Genomic DNA, 18,367 nt, shown 5'->3' with positions numbered 1-18,367 from the left:
CTCTTCCAGCTCCACCTATAATGTGGTTACAAGCCCTAAAAACCTTGCCTCTGTTGTCCTTACTCCAGCTTCCAAAACAGTTAGCTTCCAAGCCAACGCTCACTGAAGTCAATGGGAGTCTTTCCATTGCTTTGCAGTTGGTCAGGGCAATGAAGAGATGGGTAAGCTGAACAGGCGTGATTCATTGCACTCCTAACTCCCTGAAATGGTTGCCTTGTATTGCAGGGACGGCCTGTTGAGGCTGTTGGAACTGTCCCAAAGACCCATCTTTGTCGCCTTTGAAAGCCAGTATCGGGAGATAGAGCATGTGGCCATTAACGTGCTGAAGCAGCACAAGAATGCTCTGACCTTACTGCTCTGGCGGGCCGGCTCAATGGTAAGCTGTGAGTGGGGCGGGAGCGGACGGCTCTGGTCAGTGAGGTTTCTCACAGTACTGATGAAAGGCTCTGGGTACCACTCTCCTTGACAAAGCAGCATTTCAAACTTTACAAGAAGCACTGACATGCAAACGTGGTTCTCTGTGGTGGAGGGCCTGAGACATTCCCTCTGCTCACTGACCTCACAATGGTGTGTGCCAAGGCCACTCTGCTACTCCAGAGCTTGAAAAATAGAGCGAGATGGGCTGAGTGGGGTCTTCAGGATTTCCCCGCTGAACTCTGCTGGGACACTTCACTGTCCCGCCCCATACATCCCTCCTCTTGGCATCTGCTATGGTTACTCGAGCCCTATGACTGGGAAGGCAAGCCAACTCCAATTAGTTGTCAGTTCCTGGCCACTAAGAGATGCTGCAGCCTCCCTTTCTGAAGGCAGGTAGCGCCACTTCAACCCTGCTGAGCTAACAGAGAAACCAGAGATTCTCCCAAACCCACACAGACTGTATCCTGCTGCAAGGAGAGGTGCTGAACTGTCAGGCCAAGCCTATTGCTACTCAGGGCTAGTCTACGTTAGAAGCGCTACAGCGTCGCAGCTGCGCCGATGCAGCACATCTGGAGACGATGCTCTCCGTCGATGGGCGAGAGCTCTCCTGTCGGTATACTAAAACCACCTCCATGAGAGGCGGTAGCTCTGTCGACAGAAGAAGCTCTCCCGACGACATAGCATTGTCCACGCCAGTGTAACTTACGTCCTTCAACAGGGTGGCTATTCATACCCTGGGCGATCTAAGTTATACCAGCTCAAGTGGGAGTGTGTACAAGCCCTTAGGCAGCCTTGCTGGACGTGTCCTGCAATACCAGAATTAGAGCGCCATGGCCTTTGAACCTCTTGGCTGCTGCCCTGGGCTCCCTGCACTGCAGCTCTCCTTGAGAAGCCCTCTGGCCACTGACACATTACCCACATTAATTGCTGGCTGGGGTTTCTCACAAAGAACAGTAAATCCTGTAAGCCACGTAATCCTCCCTTGCCCGGAAGCTCAGAGGCAAAGACGCATGGAGTTTCGTAGAAGTGCTGTAGCTCCAGGTAGTGACCCAGATGGCCACATGGTGGCACCATAACCTGAGAGATGGCAATGGGCAGTAGGTTAAGAGATGTCTCCACATGCTACAATGCTGGGGAAGGATCATCATCTCCAAACAGACACGGAGGCTACGGGACAGATTTTCAGAAGCGCTTAGCTCCCAGTGAGAACAACGAGAGCTGCTGGGTGCTGAGGACTTTTGAAACTCGGGCTGTAAATGACTTGCCCAGAGACACACATCAAATCAGTGGCAGAGCTGGAACAGAGCCCCAGTCTCCTGTCTGCGTGCAGGAATGACCACACTTACCCAGGCTGCCTTTGCGGATGTGGTAATGGGATGGAGAAGTTAGATACACAATTGTGCAGGAGATTGGATGTCTAACAGTGTAAAGAGTGAGGCCCACAGTGACAGTAGAGCATTTTTAAACCACTCCCTACAATTAATAACGTTCCCTCTTCAGTCATGTTATCGAAAGCTACATTCCCAGCGGTGCTACTCTTCAGAGATCAGCATGGACTCCCCTGGTGCCACTCACTTGGCTGTAGACTCCTCTCCAGTTCTCGGAGAGAGGTTGGGTGTACACTGTTAGCGTTTGGGCTCTCTCATTAGACTAGCCATGTTCCCCTGTGTACCTGACACAGGATGACTCAGGATGGAGCCAACCATTTCAACCCTTTGGCTCATTGTGTTCATGGGAACACACTGCCTTTCTCACATGGCTTTGACGTGTGCATCCAAAGCCAAGTTTAATCTTTGGCTTTCACTACCAAGAGCATTTTAGGGCTGGCTTGTCCCTGGCCCTTGCGCGCCCCACTTATGGGACAGGAACAGCTAATCCCCACATTTGGGGAAAATGCTGGAACTACTTTCTCTGCACTACGGGGGGCACAGCTTGAAGGTGTGGGGGCAAAGAGCGGTAGCACCATGTCCTCACCTACCTCTCCTACTTCCCCACTATGCATGCTCCCTGGAGCTCTGGGTGGATTTTGTCTCTAATTTCAGACCAGAAGTGCTCAGTTCACAAGTCAAATGTGAATTCTAACAGCCAACCCCAAACTCATACTGGGCTCTTTCCCTCCCTGCACCATCACCAGCAATAGGGGCCCTGCAGGCCTAACTCTGCCCTCAGTGCAGCTGGTGTAACCCCCGTCTTCCTCTCCTCGGCTATGCCAGTGCAAGCCACGGAAGGCTAATGGGTTTGCACAGATGTAAGCAGGGAAGGCATCATGCAGAATCATTATTCCTGGTGACGATGCAGAAGAAGGAAAGACTCCCCTGTCAAATCCCAGAGCCCAGGATCTGGCAGTTACAAGAGCCAGGACCTTGGCTTTGAACTCAGCGACACACACAGGATCTGGAGCCCCGTTCTGTCCAAGGGAGACCTGCACTTTAACTCTCTCCAGAGCAGCGTGTTTGGGACTAGAAAGCTAGCTTGGAAAACTGGACAGAAGCTTTCTCTTGGGCCTAAAATGAAGTCCTGCTGCTTCCCACGGCTGTTTCTTTTTGAAACCCAAGCCTAGACCTGCAGCTTCTAGCCTCCATACAGTCTCAGCAGTTCTGCCAGGATCTCCACCCAGGTTCTGCTAGTTTTTCCTGATCCCAGCTTGGCGAGAGGCCATCTTCTGAATACAGCCTTTGCCAGAGCTCTGTTGCTGGGGCTTCAGACATGTGCAGGGACACGCCCTTGCTGGCACTAGGGAGCTGTACTGCTGGAGCAGCCCTGCCAGAGTGAAGCAGCACTGAACAAATGCAAGGCCCCCTCCAGCTTCAAGAAGAAAGCATTGCACACGCCAGACGGCCAGTGTCCGAGACGGCAGGCCCCATCCACACTTGCCCCTGACTGAAGGGGTTTGGAAGCTTCTTGGAGCTGGATTGGTCAGATCTCAGGCACTTCTGTACAGCATTTACTCCTCCAGAATTGATCCTGGCACTGCAGATAAGGTAGCACCGAATCCTTCTTGGTTCCGATAATGTGCAATTCCCAGTGAAGAGACAGGATTACACTGTTCCCCTGCTCTCTGTGGGACCCAGGAGTGTGGGGAATGCCCAGAAAGGGCAGAAGTTTGTGGGAGGAAGATGCTCTGGTGGATAGAACAGAGGACATCTAGTCAGGGGACCTGGGTTCTATTTCCTGCTCTCAGTTGCACCGCTGACCTGCTGGGTACCTTCTCTGGGGAAGGGACTTCCCCTCTGTGCCTCATTTCCCCTTCCACCCTTTGGCTGCCTTGTGTGTCTAGACTATGCTTGGTGGGGTAAGGACTGTCCCTTCCTGCAGCCACAGACAGGGCTAACACAATGGGGTCTTGGGCGCGGCAGGGGGCCTCTAGGCTTGACAGAATACAAATTTTAAAAAAGTTCCATTTTCCTCTGATTTTTTTGGCTGAGTTTCCAGCTCCCTCTGCTGAAAAAGGAGTTCTGTCTCCATAAATTTTTCAGGAGCCAGACCTGCTGCATGTGTCACAGCTCATATGCCCCAAGAATGTGCTCAGCAAGTAGGTGCTGAAACTTGTCCAGAGACGTGTCAGGGGTTGCGGGGCTTTGCACTCGGCAAAGGATATGGCTTGAACAGAGCTTGGAGGGGAATGCAACCAGGGTTCTCCCTCTTCCTTACAGACCCCATCGTCAGATTTCTGGAAGGAGTTGTGCCTGGCTCTGCCACGGAAGGTGTCCTACCAGGGGATCATGGCGGACCCTCAGATCCAGCTCGAGGAGGACAAGGACCCTATGCTGATTCTCCACAGCAGCTACCTGGAGTACCGAGGAGACCCACATCCTGAGGGAGACCTGGGTACTGTAACCATCTGTCTGTGTTCTTATATGGCTCCCATTGCCATAGTTTCTGAGCCCCATTCTATAAAGGGGGTGTCACAACACACTGGCTGGGCTGCAGCCACTTATTCCATGAACACCTAGTGTCTAGGAACCTGCACCCATAGGGCCAGACTTCCCTGGGGTATGTGCCCCTCCCACTGGTATTCCGCACATGGAGCTGGGCTCAAGTAGGAGCAAAGTTCACCCCTCAGAGCACCATTTCCAACCTCACGTCTGAGGTTACAGCCAGGATTAGTGGACTGAGCAATGACAAAGGGCCATTGATAGCCATCTCAACAGTTCCTCCTTCCCCATCTCTCTGCATCTGCCTGCTGGAGCCTTGCACTCTGACCTGCCCCCCATAGAGGTGGCTGTGAGTTTCCTTCCCAGTCCCCCAGGGCTGTCCTTGCCATTGACTTTGGATTGGGTTTGATGTGCTTAAATCCTGATCGGCTACCCGTTTCTAACACAAGATATTCATGCCTGGGACTGAATCATGCCTGGGACTGAATTAAATCACCCTGGACGGCCACCAACCCCAGCTCCTCCCCTTTACCCCCAACATGCACACGGGCCACCTACTCTTCCCTTTCGGCCTCTTGGGGAGAGCCCCGCAGTTTACTAGGGCTCTGAGAAGCGCAGAGGAATTGGAGGCCCCATCCCTTTCCCTGTGCAGGCTGAAGCAGTCTAATACCCTCCAAGTCACCACGTCAAAGAGAGCACGGGCTAAAGAGAAGGGAAAGGTTGTACCAGTGGCTATTCGCTTCCTTCCCAGGCCGAAAAGAGAGTGATGCTTGCTGGGCCTTGTCTCTTCCCAAGCCTCTGGAAGAGCTGCTGCTGGCTGGAGTAGTGGGAGGGAGGTATGCTTACCGGTATCTGCCCCAAAGGTCTTGGAGAGGCAGTCCAGGGTTTGTTAACACATGCTGAGTTGCCGGGAAATATATTTTAATTTTAGTCACAGGATTCAAGTAAGTCCTGTGCTTAGAAAAGATTTACAAGCAGCTGGCATCGCAGAGCTCAGCTTGTTTGCGCCCAGTGATTGTCTTGTTAGGAGGAGAGTGGAGAAATGATGGGCTTGGCACAGCTGGCTGGAGTTCAGACAGGAGCACTGCGGTTATTCTGCCAGGTGCTCTTTGCCGCCTGACAGCAAGTTGTCAGGCCTCAGGCACCCAAGTATCAGGAACAGGAGTTACTGGTTGTGTGCTGCATCCCCACACAAGGCATGGCAAAGCTCCCCTTCTTCGGCTAGTGCAGCAGTGTGCTAGGATTCTGGGGCAGCCTTGTTCTCTAGCTTTGCAGGGCACTGGCAAGGAGATTGGGAAGACTGTGACGGGAAGATGTGGCAACAGCTCTTCACTAGGAGGAACAGTTAGTTCCTGGGTTTTTTAACTTCCTGTTCTTCCGCTGTTGGCTGGTATGGATTGACCCTAGAATTGCTGTTCTGTGGTAGGAAAGCCCTGTAGTCTCTATCCAAAATCCCCGTTCCACCCTCAAAGCAAGCCAGAACTCCTGGGATTCCCACAGAGTAGGAGCGGCTGGGGGTCCTGTTCCCCATCCCCCACCGATCTGTACTCTCTCTCCATCCCAGCAGGTGTCCGTGGGTCCATTTTAAGGGGCCCTCCGCCCCCTCGAATGACTGGCCCTGATGGACCACCAGCATTAGCAGCTGGCATCATGGAAGAAGTGCAGCTGGAAGAGGGCCAGAGGAGCGAAATAGACATCTCTGACCTCGGCTCACGCAACTACGGAGCAAGGACAGACTTCTACTGCCTCGTGACAGAAGACGACCTCTGAGAGGGAGAGCAGAGACGGTGGGATTATTGCTCCCACGGGACTGGCCATCTTGGTGTCCCTTTAGCAGGAAATGCTGCTCAGCTAGTTTCTTTAACCCAGAGGCCTGGGCAGGTCTTCAGCACTCCCATTCCGGGGTGTTCTCTATGGGGCAGTCAAGGCAGGGGAAAGGGCTGACTTTCTACCCACTCACTGAAGCCTTACAGTCCCATCTAAATGCTGCGGATCTTAGTTTTTGCACCTGTTCAGGACCAAGGGAAATTGTTAGGAACGAAGAATTCAGCCTGGAACGGGCTGAAAGAGACTGGGGGGGGTGGCGAGGGAAAAGCCCAGGGAAAACTGGTGCGCTGAGGTGGGCCATGGCATTGCAGATGGTGAGGGCTGTCTCTGTGATCGCTAGAACCATGAGGGGGGCATTGCAGTAACAGATGCCAAGGAGGGGCTGGATTTTGTTGTGGCCATTTGGTACCGAGATACTGCGTCATGTGGTACCTGGCAAGCACGGAGTTCCTGGCTGTCCCACGGCACGGGGTCTAGTGGTGACTGGGTTGGGGGGGACACCACCAGCAGGGCTAAGGATGGGGTCACCTTGAAAGGGGACTGGGATTTGTAGTGAGAAATGTAGAGCCCATAGGACAGCGTAGCACTGTTGCAGCAAATGCACATGGAGGCCTCAGCCAGCAGCTGGAGCTAGTGTGTGGATAAGAGGCCAGACAGCGCAAAGGTCTGATGGGAGTTGGGGGGACCTAACTTAGCCTCAGGACTGAAGGACAGAGACAGCCAGGGGCGTTAAAGCAGCTTGAGGGCAGACACCAGAAAAACCGAGGGGACTGAAAGCAGAGGCTGATCCTCTCCTGCTGCATGGTTGGTTACTCAGGGATTCTTGTACCACCAGCACTTCAGCAGGGGCCATTTCCTGTGAAGGAGCAAGAGCAGGGACCTGTCGCTCTCTCCAGGAAGTGCCCTGTAACGGCATCGCTCACCGGCAGGCTTTACAGCGCTGCTCCTTAGGGACCGACAGGACGGCTTTGGAAAGGGTTTCCTTGATTCACAGAGCCGCTTTGCTCTTTCTTCTTTTTGAAATACAATTAAAATAACTGTTGTTTTAAGCTGCTCTTGGCCTTTTCCCTCCACCAGCAGTTTTAGGAGAGGATGGAAGTTGTGAGCTCTTTGTGTAAGGAGGGCTGGGATCTCACGTTCTTCCCTCTTTGGGCAGTGACATGCAGCCCCAGGGAGAGCTACTCCTAGGCCAAGGGCTTGTAGTAGCAGGAAACGGGGCAGAGCCTAGTGGAGACTCAGGACTGCAATAGCAGGGGAGCTGCAGGTCAGGACTGAGGTGTGTTGACAAAGGCCTCTGACCTTGATTGCAAACTGCACAGCCCCGCTCCCTCCCACGGGGGAACACTAGTATTTACCACAGCCCTGGCCCCAGACAGTACTTCTCCCTGGGTACCTGTTCTGAGACACGGAAGTGAGCAAGGGGCCAGTGTGGGGCACAGAGACAGCACAGACAGTGGGGACTAGCAGGAGACCCCCCCCCTCCCCCCATTCATTTTCAGTTAGGACGTTAGCATTCACGAGCGTGGACCCTAGCTACGGTCCTATGGTCCCACACTGCCCCCTGTGTTCTGACAATGGCTGCTGCCACTGTCAAATCGGGTTAGAGATGGGTCAAGCCAGCCAAGAGATGTGGGGGGAGGGCAGGCCTGGCCCCAGCTTCCAGAGGACTCTAGATCCTCAGAACTGCTCACTCCAGCTCCATCCTCCAAAGGGAAAGTTACAGCATAGACTTAAGACAAAGCAAAAAGCTGACCACTTCTGTGCTCTGCCTGGGGAGCGCGCAGAGCACTATCCATGGGCTCGTTAATCGTCGGCCTGGCTGGATGGTGAATGGGGCTCGTTCAGGGAGTCTTTGCATGAGATTCGTCCTCCTGCTGATTCACTGCTCCACAAGGGCTCGCAGTTGAATTTGCAAGTAGCAGCCACCAGCATGGCTAGGCCCTGGGGCTGCCTGCGAGAGTGAGCTGTGGCTATGCAGAGGTCGTGACTCACAGTCCATGCGGTGCCTGGGCCAGCAGGGCTTCCTCAGCCCCCGAAATGCAGCTGAGAGGCTGGAGCCCAGCAGCGCCAGGCAGCAGCCCAGCAGCTGGGGACACCATTGCCCGTGGAGATTTTGTGCAGACAGAATGTGATGAGCCATTGCAAAGCCAGTCTGGGCTTGGGGCGAACACCCCTGCTCTTGCAAAACACCAGGGCACCTTTCATTATCACAGGATCCAAGTGTTAAGCAAAAGTCAGCAGCAGCATCCTCAGTGCCAGGCTAGGGCATTGGCTCTGCATTCACTCGGGAGGAGCGTCAGCAACTGCCGCCCCAGTGCTCCCCAGCTTTCCCTAAGTCGTGACCAGCCCAGCCCTGCTCAGCCTGTGCAAGCCAAGCAGCTCGCAGCCCCAGTGGTCTGACTCCAGCACTGCTGCAGGGTACTTGCCCTCATTACAAAGCCCATCTTAAAAGCAATTAACTTTAGTATCAGGAAACTTTTTAGTCAACTGGGCAGTAAGGAGGGTTTGGCTGCCAGGGCTCCCCTGGGGGTTATTTGATCTGAGCCATGCCTAGCAGGAAAGGGACTGTCAGGAGAACAGCAGAGGCTGTGGCTAGGAGGTGCTGCACTCAGGCTACAGCTGGTCTTTTGCTGCTGGCTCCTGCCCATGGGTAGCAGGCTGGGTTAGAAAGCAGAGGGAGCGTTAACCTGACAGCCCTTCCCCCTCTTCCTTCTCGGAAACACGCCAGAAAGACCTCCGAGCCACTCCCTGGTCAAGGCCTTTATTTAGGGAACACAACGAACTCCACTCCTGGCTGGGGAAGACAAATGCACCGAGAGAGATGCCAGCCTCACCCGGGAACCCCGCTTGGCCTCAGCCACGGGCTTGGAGGCCAGACTCTGCTACCTGCTACGCTGGGGTCAAACCAGAGTCACTCCCCAGCGGCAGTGCCCTGGTGTCACCGGGAGTAGCAGCTGGCCTCAAGTTTCTGTCCCAGGCACTGAACTGTCTCCTCTGATGCAGTTTGCTCCTGTTGCTGAAGCTACCTCTCTTATCAGAATTACCCAGACTCCCCCAATCCATTCTGCTGCTCCCCCCGCCCCTGGACTCTGCTTATCTATTGACTTGTTTCTATAGGGAAACCCCAGAGAGGCAGCACGATACAGCACTTATCCAGCGTCTCATGGCCACCGGTCAGAGCCTCATGCCCTCCGAAGGGAGAACCAAACTGCTACAACAGTGAGCGGATCCCAGCCTGGGCCCCCTCTAACAAAGGCGAGGTCGAGGTGGGGAGAGAGAGTAGAGGGTCAGAGCAGGACTGGTCCCTTCTATAATCTCCAGTGTTTTCTCCAGTTGTATTTTAAATGGCTCAGGCAGCGGGGTGGCCAGCCCGTCCCTTCTTCCCTGGAGAGACCCCTCGCTAGGAGATACTGCCCGGATGTTCAGCCGGTCTTCCACGCCAGCAGCTCCCTCTAGCCAATGCCTCTCCCTAGTGTTTGTCAGGAAATACACTTCACCTGCCCCACTGCAAGCCCCCTCACTCAGCCCAGGGTTGGGTAGCCACATGGACGCGTGAGTAGCAGTGGGGATCTGAAGAAGAGCTCTGAATGCTCCCTGGGAATCCTTCCCCACCCCGCAGGCCAGGGGAGCAAGGGGCAGCTGCCCACCCACCAGGATGTGGACACATGTTTAATTCAGGCAAATAAAGCTTCCAGAGTGACCCAAAGGGCTCAGCTCTGCCTGCTGTCACACAGCTATAGCTGCACCCTGTGTGACCAAGGGCAGGACTGAGCCCCAAGGATTTTAAAATGGCAGAGGGAAAAAACCCACCCAGCTCTACGTTACAGCGGTGCCAGGGAGCTTCCTATCTACAGCATATACAGGTACAATGGGCACGCGGCTGGAGCAAGGCAGCGCTCGGCCCCGTAGCTACCGCAGGACTGAACACAGCGACAAGACCAGTCAGTGCCTCCCGATTTGTGTCAGAGGCCAGGCCAGAGGGGAGCAGCTGAATCATCTCACGGGGGCTACCCAGAGCGCTGGGTCTGATGCCAGGCACCCCTTCTGCGGCAGCCATGAGCCCCTGGGCTACTGTGGGAGACAAGGCACAGGAAGCGGGAGGGACTCCTCCAAAGAGCCAGCCCCTGCAGTTCAAGGGCAGGCCTGCTGGCTAACCCTGTGTAGGACATAGCAGCTCAAGGTGTGAGTGCTGCTCATGTTACAGCTACCCCAAGGGCCTTTTGGCGCTGTGCCGCTGATCAGTACTGGCTTCCAAAGCCGTGAGCAGCTCCCAGTCAGGCCCTGAACCAGCATCATTCCCATCCCACAGGGCAGGTGTGGGAGCCAGGAGGGCTGTTTGAAGCTCCAGTAAGGTACCAAACGTAGTGCACAGGTCAAGCCAGGAGTTTAATCATGATCTTGTAACTCAGTTTTCATCCCAAAGTGCTTCAGACTGTACAGCTAATACCGAAACCACCTCCCCAGCCAGTGACACGCCCCCTCTGCGGGGACACAGCCGCTGGTCTATGCCAGCAATGCCCCAGCTTTTAGAAAGCCAAACGAAGCTGAAGCTGGGCAGAATTTCATTATCCGATTTGGAATACGGGAAGGACACCCGCTGGGGGCACTCCTGCAGCAGGGTCTTCAATGAGCAAGAAAGTTCAGCCCTTCACCATACAGGTGTGGCCAGTTTTCCATGCAAGCGCAAGCATTTTAGGGCAACGCAATGCAGCTGCAAGGATAATCGGTCCCAGGCAGCTCAGACTGATTCCCTTTAGCCACTGGCAGGGCCTTTCCCTATGACATTAGGGAGAAAGGGCACAAGCGCTCAGACACTGAAGTTTCCCCAGAGTGTTTGGTTTGGTCCTGCAGCCACCACTTTCCCCAGCTGGTTGTATTTAGGCTTTTGTTAGTGCAGCACTAAACACCCGCAATAGGCAGCTCTACCCCACCCGACAACACAGCCTGTCTCTGATGCATCCAGCAAAGGGAACACAGAGCACAAAACCCAGCCTGCGTGGAGGGCCTTGGCCCGCCAACTCACAACACACTGTCTCTTCAGTCGGATTTTATTACACCACACGCAAACGACCTTTAGCAACTCAGTGAATGAGACCAGGTCTCTCTGAGAGCTGTGGCCCTGCAAAAGGCACACGTGCTGGGGAGTGACAAGGCCAGGGTCAGGGTCAGCACATACCAGGCATTCCCGCTTGCTAGCAGAGCACACGCTTACCTGCACAGGGAGTGGAAGAAGTGTCGCTGCGCTGAGAACGACCGCTCCCGCCCCCAGAAGCAGCTTTAGGGAGGGGGCTGCCCTCTGATTGGCATAGGGCCGGCCAGCTCACCCTCTGACAGGCACCAGAGGGGAAGCGTCGCTGGGATGAGGGTCTGGCTGCAGTTGGGCCCCTAGTGTGAAGGGAAACTAGCGCTAAAGAAGTCAGGTGAATAATGCTCCCGGGTAGCTCTGAAAGTTCGGACCTGTGTTTGTTTTGCCATATTCCGTTCAACCCAGGTCCACAAGCCCACAACATAACCATGCCCCCCCCCCCCCGCTTCCTAATACATTGTGAGCATGATACAAGCCCCAGACACCCACCACAACTAGACAAGTATGGCCCCACTAGCCCCAGGAAGCCAGGGGCTCCTGACACCAATGTCCCACTGTGTAAACACCTTCCCCTTTAAATCCCACAGACCCCAGGACAGAGCTGAGATCCTCCTTAATTTAAAAAATACAAGTCCATGGGGAGGTGGGTGTGCGCGGGGAATAATAACCATAGAGACATACTGCGTTAGGAGTAATCCAGAGGTCCAAGAAGACCTTGCAAAGCTCCCTTCGTGTCCTTACAGGTGCTGGCAGGACTCCTGTGCCATAGAATCCTAGAATCTCGGGGTTGGAAGGGACCTCAGGAGGTCATCTAGTCCAACCCCCTGCTCAAAGCAGGACCAATGGCCTGCCAAGCGGAGTCCTTTGACTGCTCCTTGGGGCGTGCCCAGAGCAGTGCTGCTGGAGCGAAGGCTGCGCCGATGTCACCAGGGGAGGAGAGGCTCCCAATATGCTTGAAGAAGAAGCTGTAATGAATGCAAAAATGAGGCCGGCCAGCCAAGCTGCTACTGGTCTAGATGGAGGAGAACGGGAGCTGCAGCAAGGGGGGATTCCTGGGGCAGAGCCACAGTCTGTACTGCTGTGAGGACAATTTTCATCGGGAGAGCTAGGGCTGGTCAGTCCCGTCTCTGCCGCTCGGGGATGTTCGTCCTACAGAGCTAGGAAATCCTCCTTCCGGTAGCCCTTCTGCAAGACACAAACAGACCAGTCCTAAGGAGAGAGATTTCTGCTGAGGAGCCCCAGCACTGCAGCCCAAGGGGGCAAGTCACACATGCAGGCCTGTGTTCTCTAAAGTGAGTGAGACCCACCCTCTGAAAGTCAGGCCCCTGTGAAGGGGTCTCAGGTTGGGCCTCCCAAATCACTCATCACTTAAAAATATGGGCCACAGAAAACCTCTCTCCTTCCTGGGCCCCCTGGGGTCGTGCAGCCGTAGGCGGATCACACCAAGGTAGGGATGTAACCAGACTGAGGACCGATAGGACATGTTGTCCCCTTCCTTGGTCCCCCCAAGGCCATTTTTCCCTGGTGGGGGTTGAATGGCCATCGCCAACAGCTCGTTAGACTGTCCTTTCATTTCTGAGCAGAGCTAAAAAAGCCAAGGAAATCAAAGAGGAGAGAGGACATCGCTGTAGTGAAGCCAGGACCAGGAGTGGTGAGGCAGTGAGGGACAGTCTGAGAAGAATGAGGACCCTGCGTATTTCCCATTAACAGGCTGCTTCCGAATTTCCTAGGCATCCCCCTCAGCCAACTGGTGCGTCAATCCCTGGGGCACCCAAACTCTGCCCAACCCAGGGCTGCATCAGCATCTCCCCAGGATCCCAAGGGCACCTCTAGTTTGCATAAAACGGAGCAGATGGCCTCACCTTGAGTACCAAGGAGTCTCCTGCAAGAGGTGACATGCCCCAGCCCACCAAGCTTCATCTTAGCACCTCAGATCAAGATGGAGCAGGCGATGAGGGGACCCATAGTTTCCATGGGCTGCAGTGGGAGTTGTGGCTCACAGTTGAACCTCACTTAGGTGACCTGGAGCTCCCTCCGCTGTCCCTGTGCCATGTCCTGGGGAACATCCCCTCCAGAGTCTCAATCAGGAATTGGGGCAAGCAAGGAAGAGGCTACCCCCTGGGGAATTCACCCCAGGTTTCATGCTGAGCCCAGGAAGTTTAGGGAGTGCTGTGCTGAAGTCCTATCTGCTGACTGTGCTCACTGCTTGGATGGAAGAAGAAGCCCCCAGTCACCTGGGATGTCACTCCCTGAGCCAGCCCCAAAGCTCTCGGCAAGCCGAGGGTTAAAGAAATCCTTGTGGATGCTGGGTGTGTATGTCAGTCTCCCTCTGGCCACACCCTGACTCAGAAGGAGGCAGAGAACTGAAGACCAATGGTGGCCACAGCTCCCCACTGCCTTTCCAACGTACTCCTGTCCCAGGGTGGGGTGGTCCTTTAAGGGGTGTGGGGGAGAATGGGGCTTAGCCCCCACCTGTCACTAACCAGCTGCCCCTCCCAGCTGGTGAGATAACAGGCCAACCAGCAGCTCACTCAAGGGGGAGAGCCATGGGAACGCTTCTGGAGGAGACCTTGCCATTCTGCTAGGGGCAAGGGTTGGCTGGGGAGCCTTGCTGGGTGGGCAGCAGCAGAAGCAGCCCTGCAGGGCCCAGGGCAGGCAGCAGGGCCTGGGTTTTCCGGTTGTGATTGAAGCTGAACTGTGTCTGCACAATGCAGCCCCGGGAAAAGCCAATGAAGTAGTGACTGTGGTGGGAGGTTCATTGATGCACTGGCTAGTGAGTTGGTCTCCCAGCTTACACTGGAGTGAGGAAACCACGGCCAGGTTTGGGGAGACCCTGTTACACCCCCCTCCAGGCTGACTGAACTCCCAGTTCTTAAAGTGATGGCCCTTGAACACCAGCTCTTCCCGCCCACCTCCACCATCTGCTGGACCCCAGGCCATTCGTACGTGTGTCTTTCTGGGTGTGACTTATTCCCTGTAATGTGCCTGGGCTCTGGCTGCCTCTTCCTCACTGCTCAAACAAGACTGAAAGGAGGGTCCCCAGTCCACACAAGGCCTTGCCTCGACTAGGATTCAATGGGGTCATGTTAGCTAACACGTCTAGACAGAGCTCAGTGCCTTTAATGCACACAGAGCTGGTCAAGTTTGAGCTCCAACACAGCCAGCTTCAGAGCTGGTGAGCCTACATCTTGACGGGGCTTTGCAGTTGGGTTAAGCTACCTTGACTGAGCCACCATGAACGAAGCATGCACGCTCCCTGCCTGCCACCACAGAGCCTTAGCACAGTGAGTTACTAGGGCAGGTAGGAAAACAGAATTTCCCTTCGGCAGGAAAGCCCGACATTTGGAACAAAAACAAATTTTGAAACTGGAGTGAAAAGTCCACATTGTCCATGGAGCACAACTTCTGAAAAGTTTGGATTCAAAAACGGTGACATTTTTGACAGTGCTGAAACCATAGAAAACATGATATGTACTCTAAAGTGCATACAGATAATACTGAAATTCGAATATACATCAAAATGAAATGGAAACGATAAAGTCGAAGTGAAATACTTTGACTTTATCGAAACAAAGCCCTTTGACGCTTTCCCACCGAGCTCAGCACATGCCCATGGAATGTGCGGATTTTGACAAAACTGCATTTCCCCATGGAAAACGGTTGTGATGAAAAGTTTTTGACCAGCTCTCTTGGTTATCCTACGGCTGCTAATGCATGCTAACGACACACATCTTTTGTCCTAGTCTAGACAATGCCTTCAGGGAGAGTCCCACCATGTGCAAGCCAACCCGAAAGACAGCATTGGCTCCACCCCAGAGCGGAGCCACCCAACCAGAGGCTCAGCCGAGCTAGTGCTGAGCACGCTGGCTCAGGGAGGAACGTACCATCTTGTAGTCCCGGTGCAGCTTGGTGTATTGCCACATGTTGGCCAGCAGGCTGGAAGCAGCTCTGGAGGACTTCTCGCTGTCCGAGCTAGGGCAAACACACAGAGGACACAATGACGCTACTTGTTCCTCTCCCGTTAGTGTCTGTCTGGCACAGGCCTAGGAAACACGTGGGGACGGAGGGCGCTATGCGAGAGGCACTCTGAACAAAGGGTGAGGATTTGGCGGTGTGGGGAGAGCAAGAGAGAAGCCATGGAGTACACCAGGACCAGATGGTCACTGCTGCACTCAGGCCTGAGGACCTCTCATCAAGACCGCCATGCTGGGTGTGGCTGGAGAAGTTACTGACACATCGGCCATCCTGGGAAGATGAAGCTGGGTGGCTACGAGTGTCCCATAAACATATTGGGGCGAGAGAATTATTCCCCAAGGTGCGCTCCCTTAGGGTAAGGACCTGGGATGATTCACAGGAGGAATTCCTGGTGAGAAGACCCTCTCAGTGGTCCTGGGACCACTCTCGGAGTGTGTACCGGGGGCTCGGACCAGCCCAAGCCCTGAGGGGGGTGGGGGCTGCAGACTGGCCAGGAAGTCCCCTGTCTCCCACCACACTGATCTGGAAATTCAGGCCAGAAGAGGCTCTCAGACGTTGTCGTGAGCTGAGCTCCTGTGCCCAAGGAGCGGAGGGGCAGGGCTGACGGCTGGCTAACTGGGCTGGCAGGGAAGACACGCAGGCTCCCGCCAGCTCCTACCTGTCCCTTTTCTTCTTGATGAAGAAGAGCTTCCGGAGGCCGTCGAAGTAGACGATGTCGCGGGCGGCGATGGGGCTCTCCACCACCAGGTTGTTCAGCACAGCGATGATGTTCACGATGACGTCGGTCGGGGGCTCCTTGTCGCCGAGGCCCCCGGGGAGCTTCTCAATCAGGTGGCTCACCACCTTGGTCGCTGCCGAGGCAAACGGACCGGCGTCAAGGGCTGGCTCTACGGTCTGGAGCAAAGCACTGGGGACGGGGCCACCACAGCGTCACCCAGGCCATGCAGCAGCAGACCTGGCTGACGGGATAGCAACACGCGCAATGGGGAGAGAGGCCTAGTGGGGTGCAGCAAAGGCCAGGACTGCCTGGGTCTCACTGAATGGCCTAAAGCAGGGAATCAGCCACGCAACTCCCAGGCGGCACTAAACTGAGGGGAGGTGCAAAAGCGAGTGAGGACCAAGAGAGCCCTACAGAGCCACCTTTGGTATTTTAATAGCACAAAAGGTGCTTAGACGTGCGGGCAGAAAACAGGTAGGGATTCAGCTTGGGAAAGGCTGTTAAAACACCTGGGGCCTTGGAAATGCTGTGAGCGTCTGCGGAGTAGACGAGTGGATTAGAGGGGAGTGTGCCGTGCGCTGTTTATTCGTTTGCAGTGTAGATTACGGCAATCTCTGGGCACCTGGCAAATGGCTGCCAGTGCCCAGCTGTGTGAGCAGCGGGGTCGTGCCATCAGCCAAGGTAGGGACGGCCTGTCTGTGCAGAGCTCTGCTAGGGGTGTTTGGGCCCCTCTAGGCCCGGAAGGCATTGAGGTGCCCAGGGGAGTGAGAAAGCACTAACTAGGCCTGGCTGGCCCCAGGGACGACGGGCACAGGCAGTAAGAGGAGCAGGGAAGGTCTCTCAGAGGAGCGGCCTGTTGCTAGCGGCGGCTCCTGCCCCATCTAACCCCTGCTGCCATCGATGGCCGCTGTCAGCCCTGGGCTCTCCCTGCAGCCCCCGCCCCCAGCACTCACACATCTCGTCCTTGTTGCGTGCATTGCGGGACAGATTGCGGATCAGCCCCGTCAGGGAGCGCAGCTGGTGGTGGTCAGCCGTGCGGACTCGGTCCAGCACGGGGTTCAGGATCCGCTCCTGCTCCAAAGCCACCCTGCTCAGCACGCCAGCCCACTGGGGATGGGGATAGAGAAAGGGAGAGTTACAGGGGTGTTGCACCCTGGGCCTTTCAATACCGACCCATCCCACCCTCACTACCCCCATCCCTTCCACCTCTAGCCCATGTATCCCCCCATCCCCACCACCCCATGCATCCACCTGATCCCTGCCACTCCCACGCCCCGCCCACATATCTCCCCCTCCCATATCTACCACCCCATCTCCCCACCCCATTCTCAGTGTGGGGGGCCCACTCCATCCCTCTGGCGCTGCCTTCCCTAGCCCCCTCACACCCATATTTCACCCTCCCCCGCTGCCCTGGAGACAACTCTGCTGCAGTAGGGAGGGCTGGAGGCAAACTGCTCCCAGCCTGCCCTTGAATGCTGCCAGCTGCAAGGTAATGGTGGGCACAGGGGGGATGAGACCAGAGCAGGTGGCATCACTTCCTGGAGGGCGGGTACAGAGGCTCAACTCAGCCTGATCCCTCTGGTCCAGTCATCTCACCCTCAGCAGCTGGGCAGAGGTGACCAGAAGCCCTGGAGACCTACAGCACGGCCAGCCTCCCTGCATTACCCCACCGCGGAGTCCAGCCTCCGAGGCGGATTCAGGCCGGGCCTCTCGGCAGTGGTGGCTCCAGTCTGCGCCAGGCTGGGGGAGGTGTGGCCCACCATGGCCAAGGGGTAGGACGCAGCCTGGGCGGGATGGGACTGGGCTGTCCCCGGGCCCAATCTCACCCTCCGGTCTCCGGCGGTGATGTTTTGCAGCGCCCCCGAGGCCGCCTCCGTGGTGTGTTTGTTCAGCTCGCACCGCTGCAGCAGCCGGTTGTAGATGCCCACGATCTGCGGGTTCCAGAGCCACTCCATCCCTTTGGGGTCCTTGGAGACCTCCGTGAAGGTCACCATGTCTGTGTTCATGTGGTGCTGGGGGGCCGAGGAGAGAGACCAGCCCGTCAACAGAGAAACACAGCCCGACGGGGGCCCTGCGCACATGGGGCAGTCCCGCTTCTCTCTCACCTCCGTCCCCAGCCCCATGGCCCCCCATCCCTACCACCCAGGAGCAACGCAGCTGCCCTAAAAGTGGAGGGGCCACCAGCACCCAAACAATGGCCCTGCCTCCATGCCACCCCTTCCCCCGAGGCCCTGCCCCACCCCAGCCCCCACCTCGCACTGCTCATTCCCCCAAAGCCCTGCCCCCCATCTTCCCCTCAAAACCCCACCCCCAATCACTCCTCTCCGCCCTTCCCTCCCTTCACTCACCCTCACAGCCACCAGTGGGAGGGCACCACCCTTCCAGCCGCACTTTTAAAAGCGACGGGGCCATGGCCTCTTGGTCTCCCCCCATCCCTTTGACCCCCATTCTCTTCCCTATCACCCCTGC

At 55.8% G+C, this 18,367-nt stretch overlaps 2 protein-coding genes across 2 annotated transcripts in view; one reads left to right on the top strand and one right to left on the bottom strand.

The window, feature by feature from the left end:
* Positions 1 to 7,080, top strand: part of SIGIRR (single Ig and TIR domain containing) — a 47,795-nt gene extending 40,715 nt beyond the window's left edge. The window contains exons 8-10 of the mRNA XM_077819935.1: positions 226 to 376; positions 4,071 to 4,245; positions 5,857 to 7,080. Coding sequence (XP_077676061.1) covers positions 226 to 376; positions 4,071 to 4,245; positions 5,857 to 6,062 — 532 coding nt within the window. The 3' untranslated portion in view covers positions 6,063 to 7,080. The remainder of the gene's footprint in view (positions 1 to 225; positions 377 to 4,070; positions 4,246 to 5,856) is intronic.
* Positions 7,081 to 12,354: 5,274 nt separating this feature from the next.
* The window catches only part of PKP3 (plakophilin 3), a 33,251-nt gene continuing 27,238 nt past the window's right edge, over positions 12,355 to 18,367 (bottom strand). Inside the window, exons 9-13 of the mRNA XM_077819863.1 lie at positions 17,725 to 17,910; positions 16,852 to 17,005; positions 15,839 to 16,031; positions 15,090 to 15,177; positions 12,355 to 12,390 (exon numbers count right to left, since the gene is read on the bottom strand). Of these exons, the coding sequence (XP_077675989.1) occupies positions 12,355 to 12,390; positions 15,090 to 15,177; positions 15,839 to 16,031; positions 16,852 to 17,005; positions 17,725 to 17,910 (657 nt within the window). The remainder of the gene's footprint in view (positions 12,391 to 15,089; positions 15,178 to 15,838; positions 16,032 to 16,851; positions 17,006 to 17,724; positions 17,911 to 18,367) is intronic.

Source organism: Eretmochelys imbricata, chromosome 6 (assembly GCF_965152235.1).
Source record: "Eretmochelys imbricata isolate rEreImb1 chromosome 6, rEreImb1.hap1, whole genome shotgun sequence".
Lineage (NCBI taxonomy): Eukaryota > Metazoa > Chordata > Testudines > Cheloniidae > Eretmochelys > Eretmochelys imbricata.
This window is presented reverse-complemented; position numbering and strand designations above follow the sequence as displayed.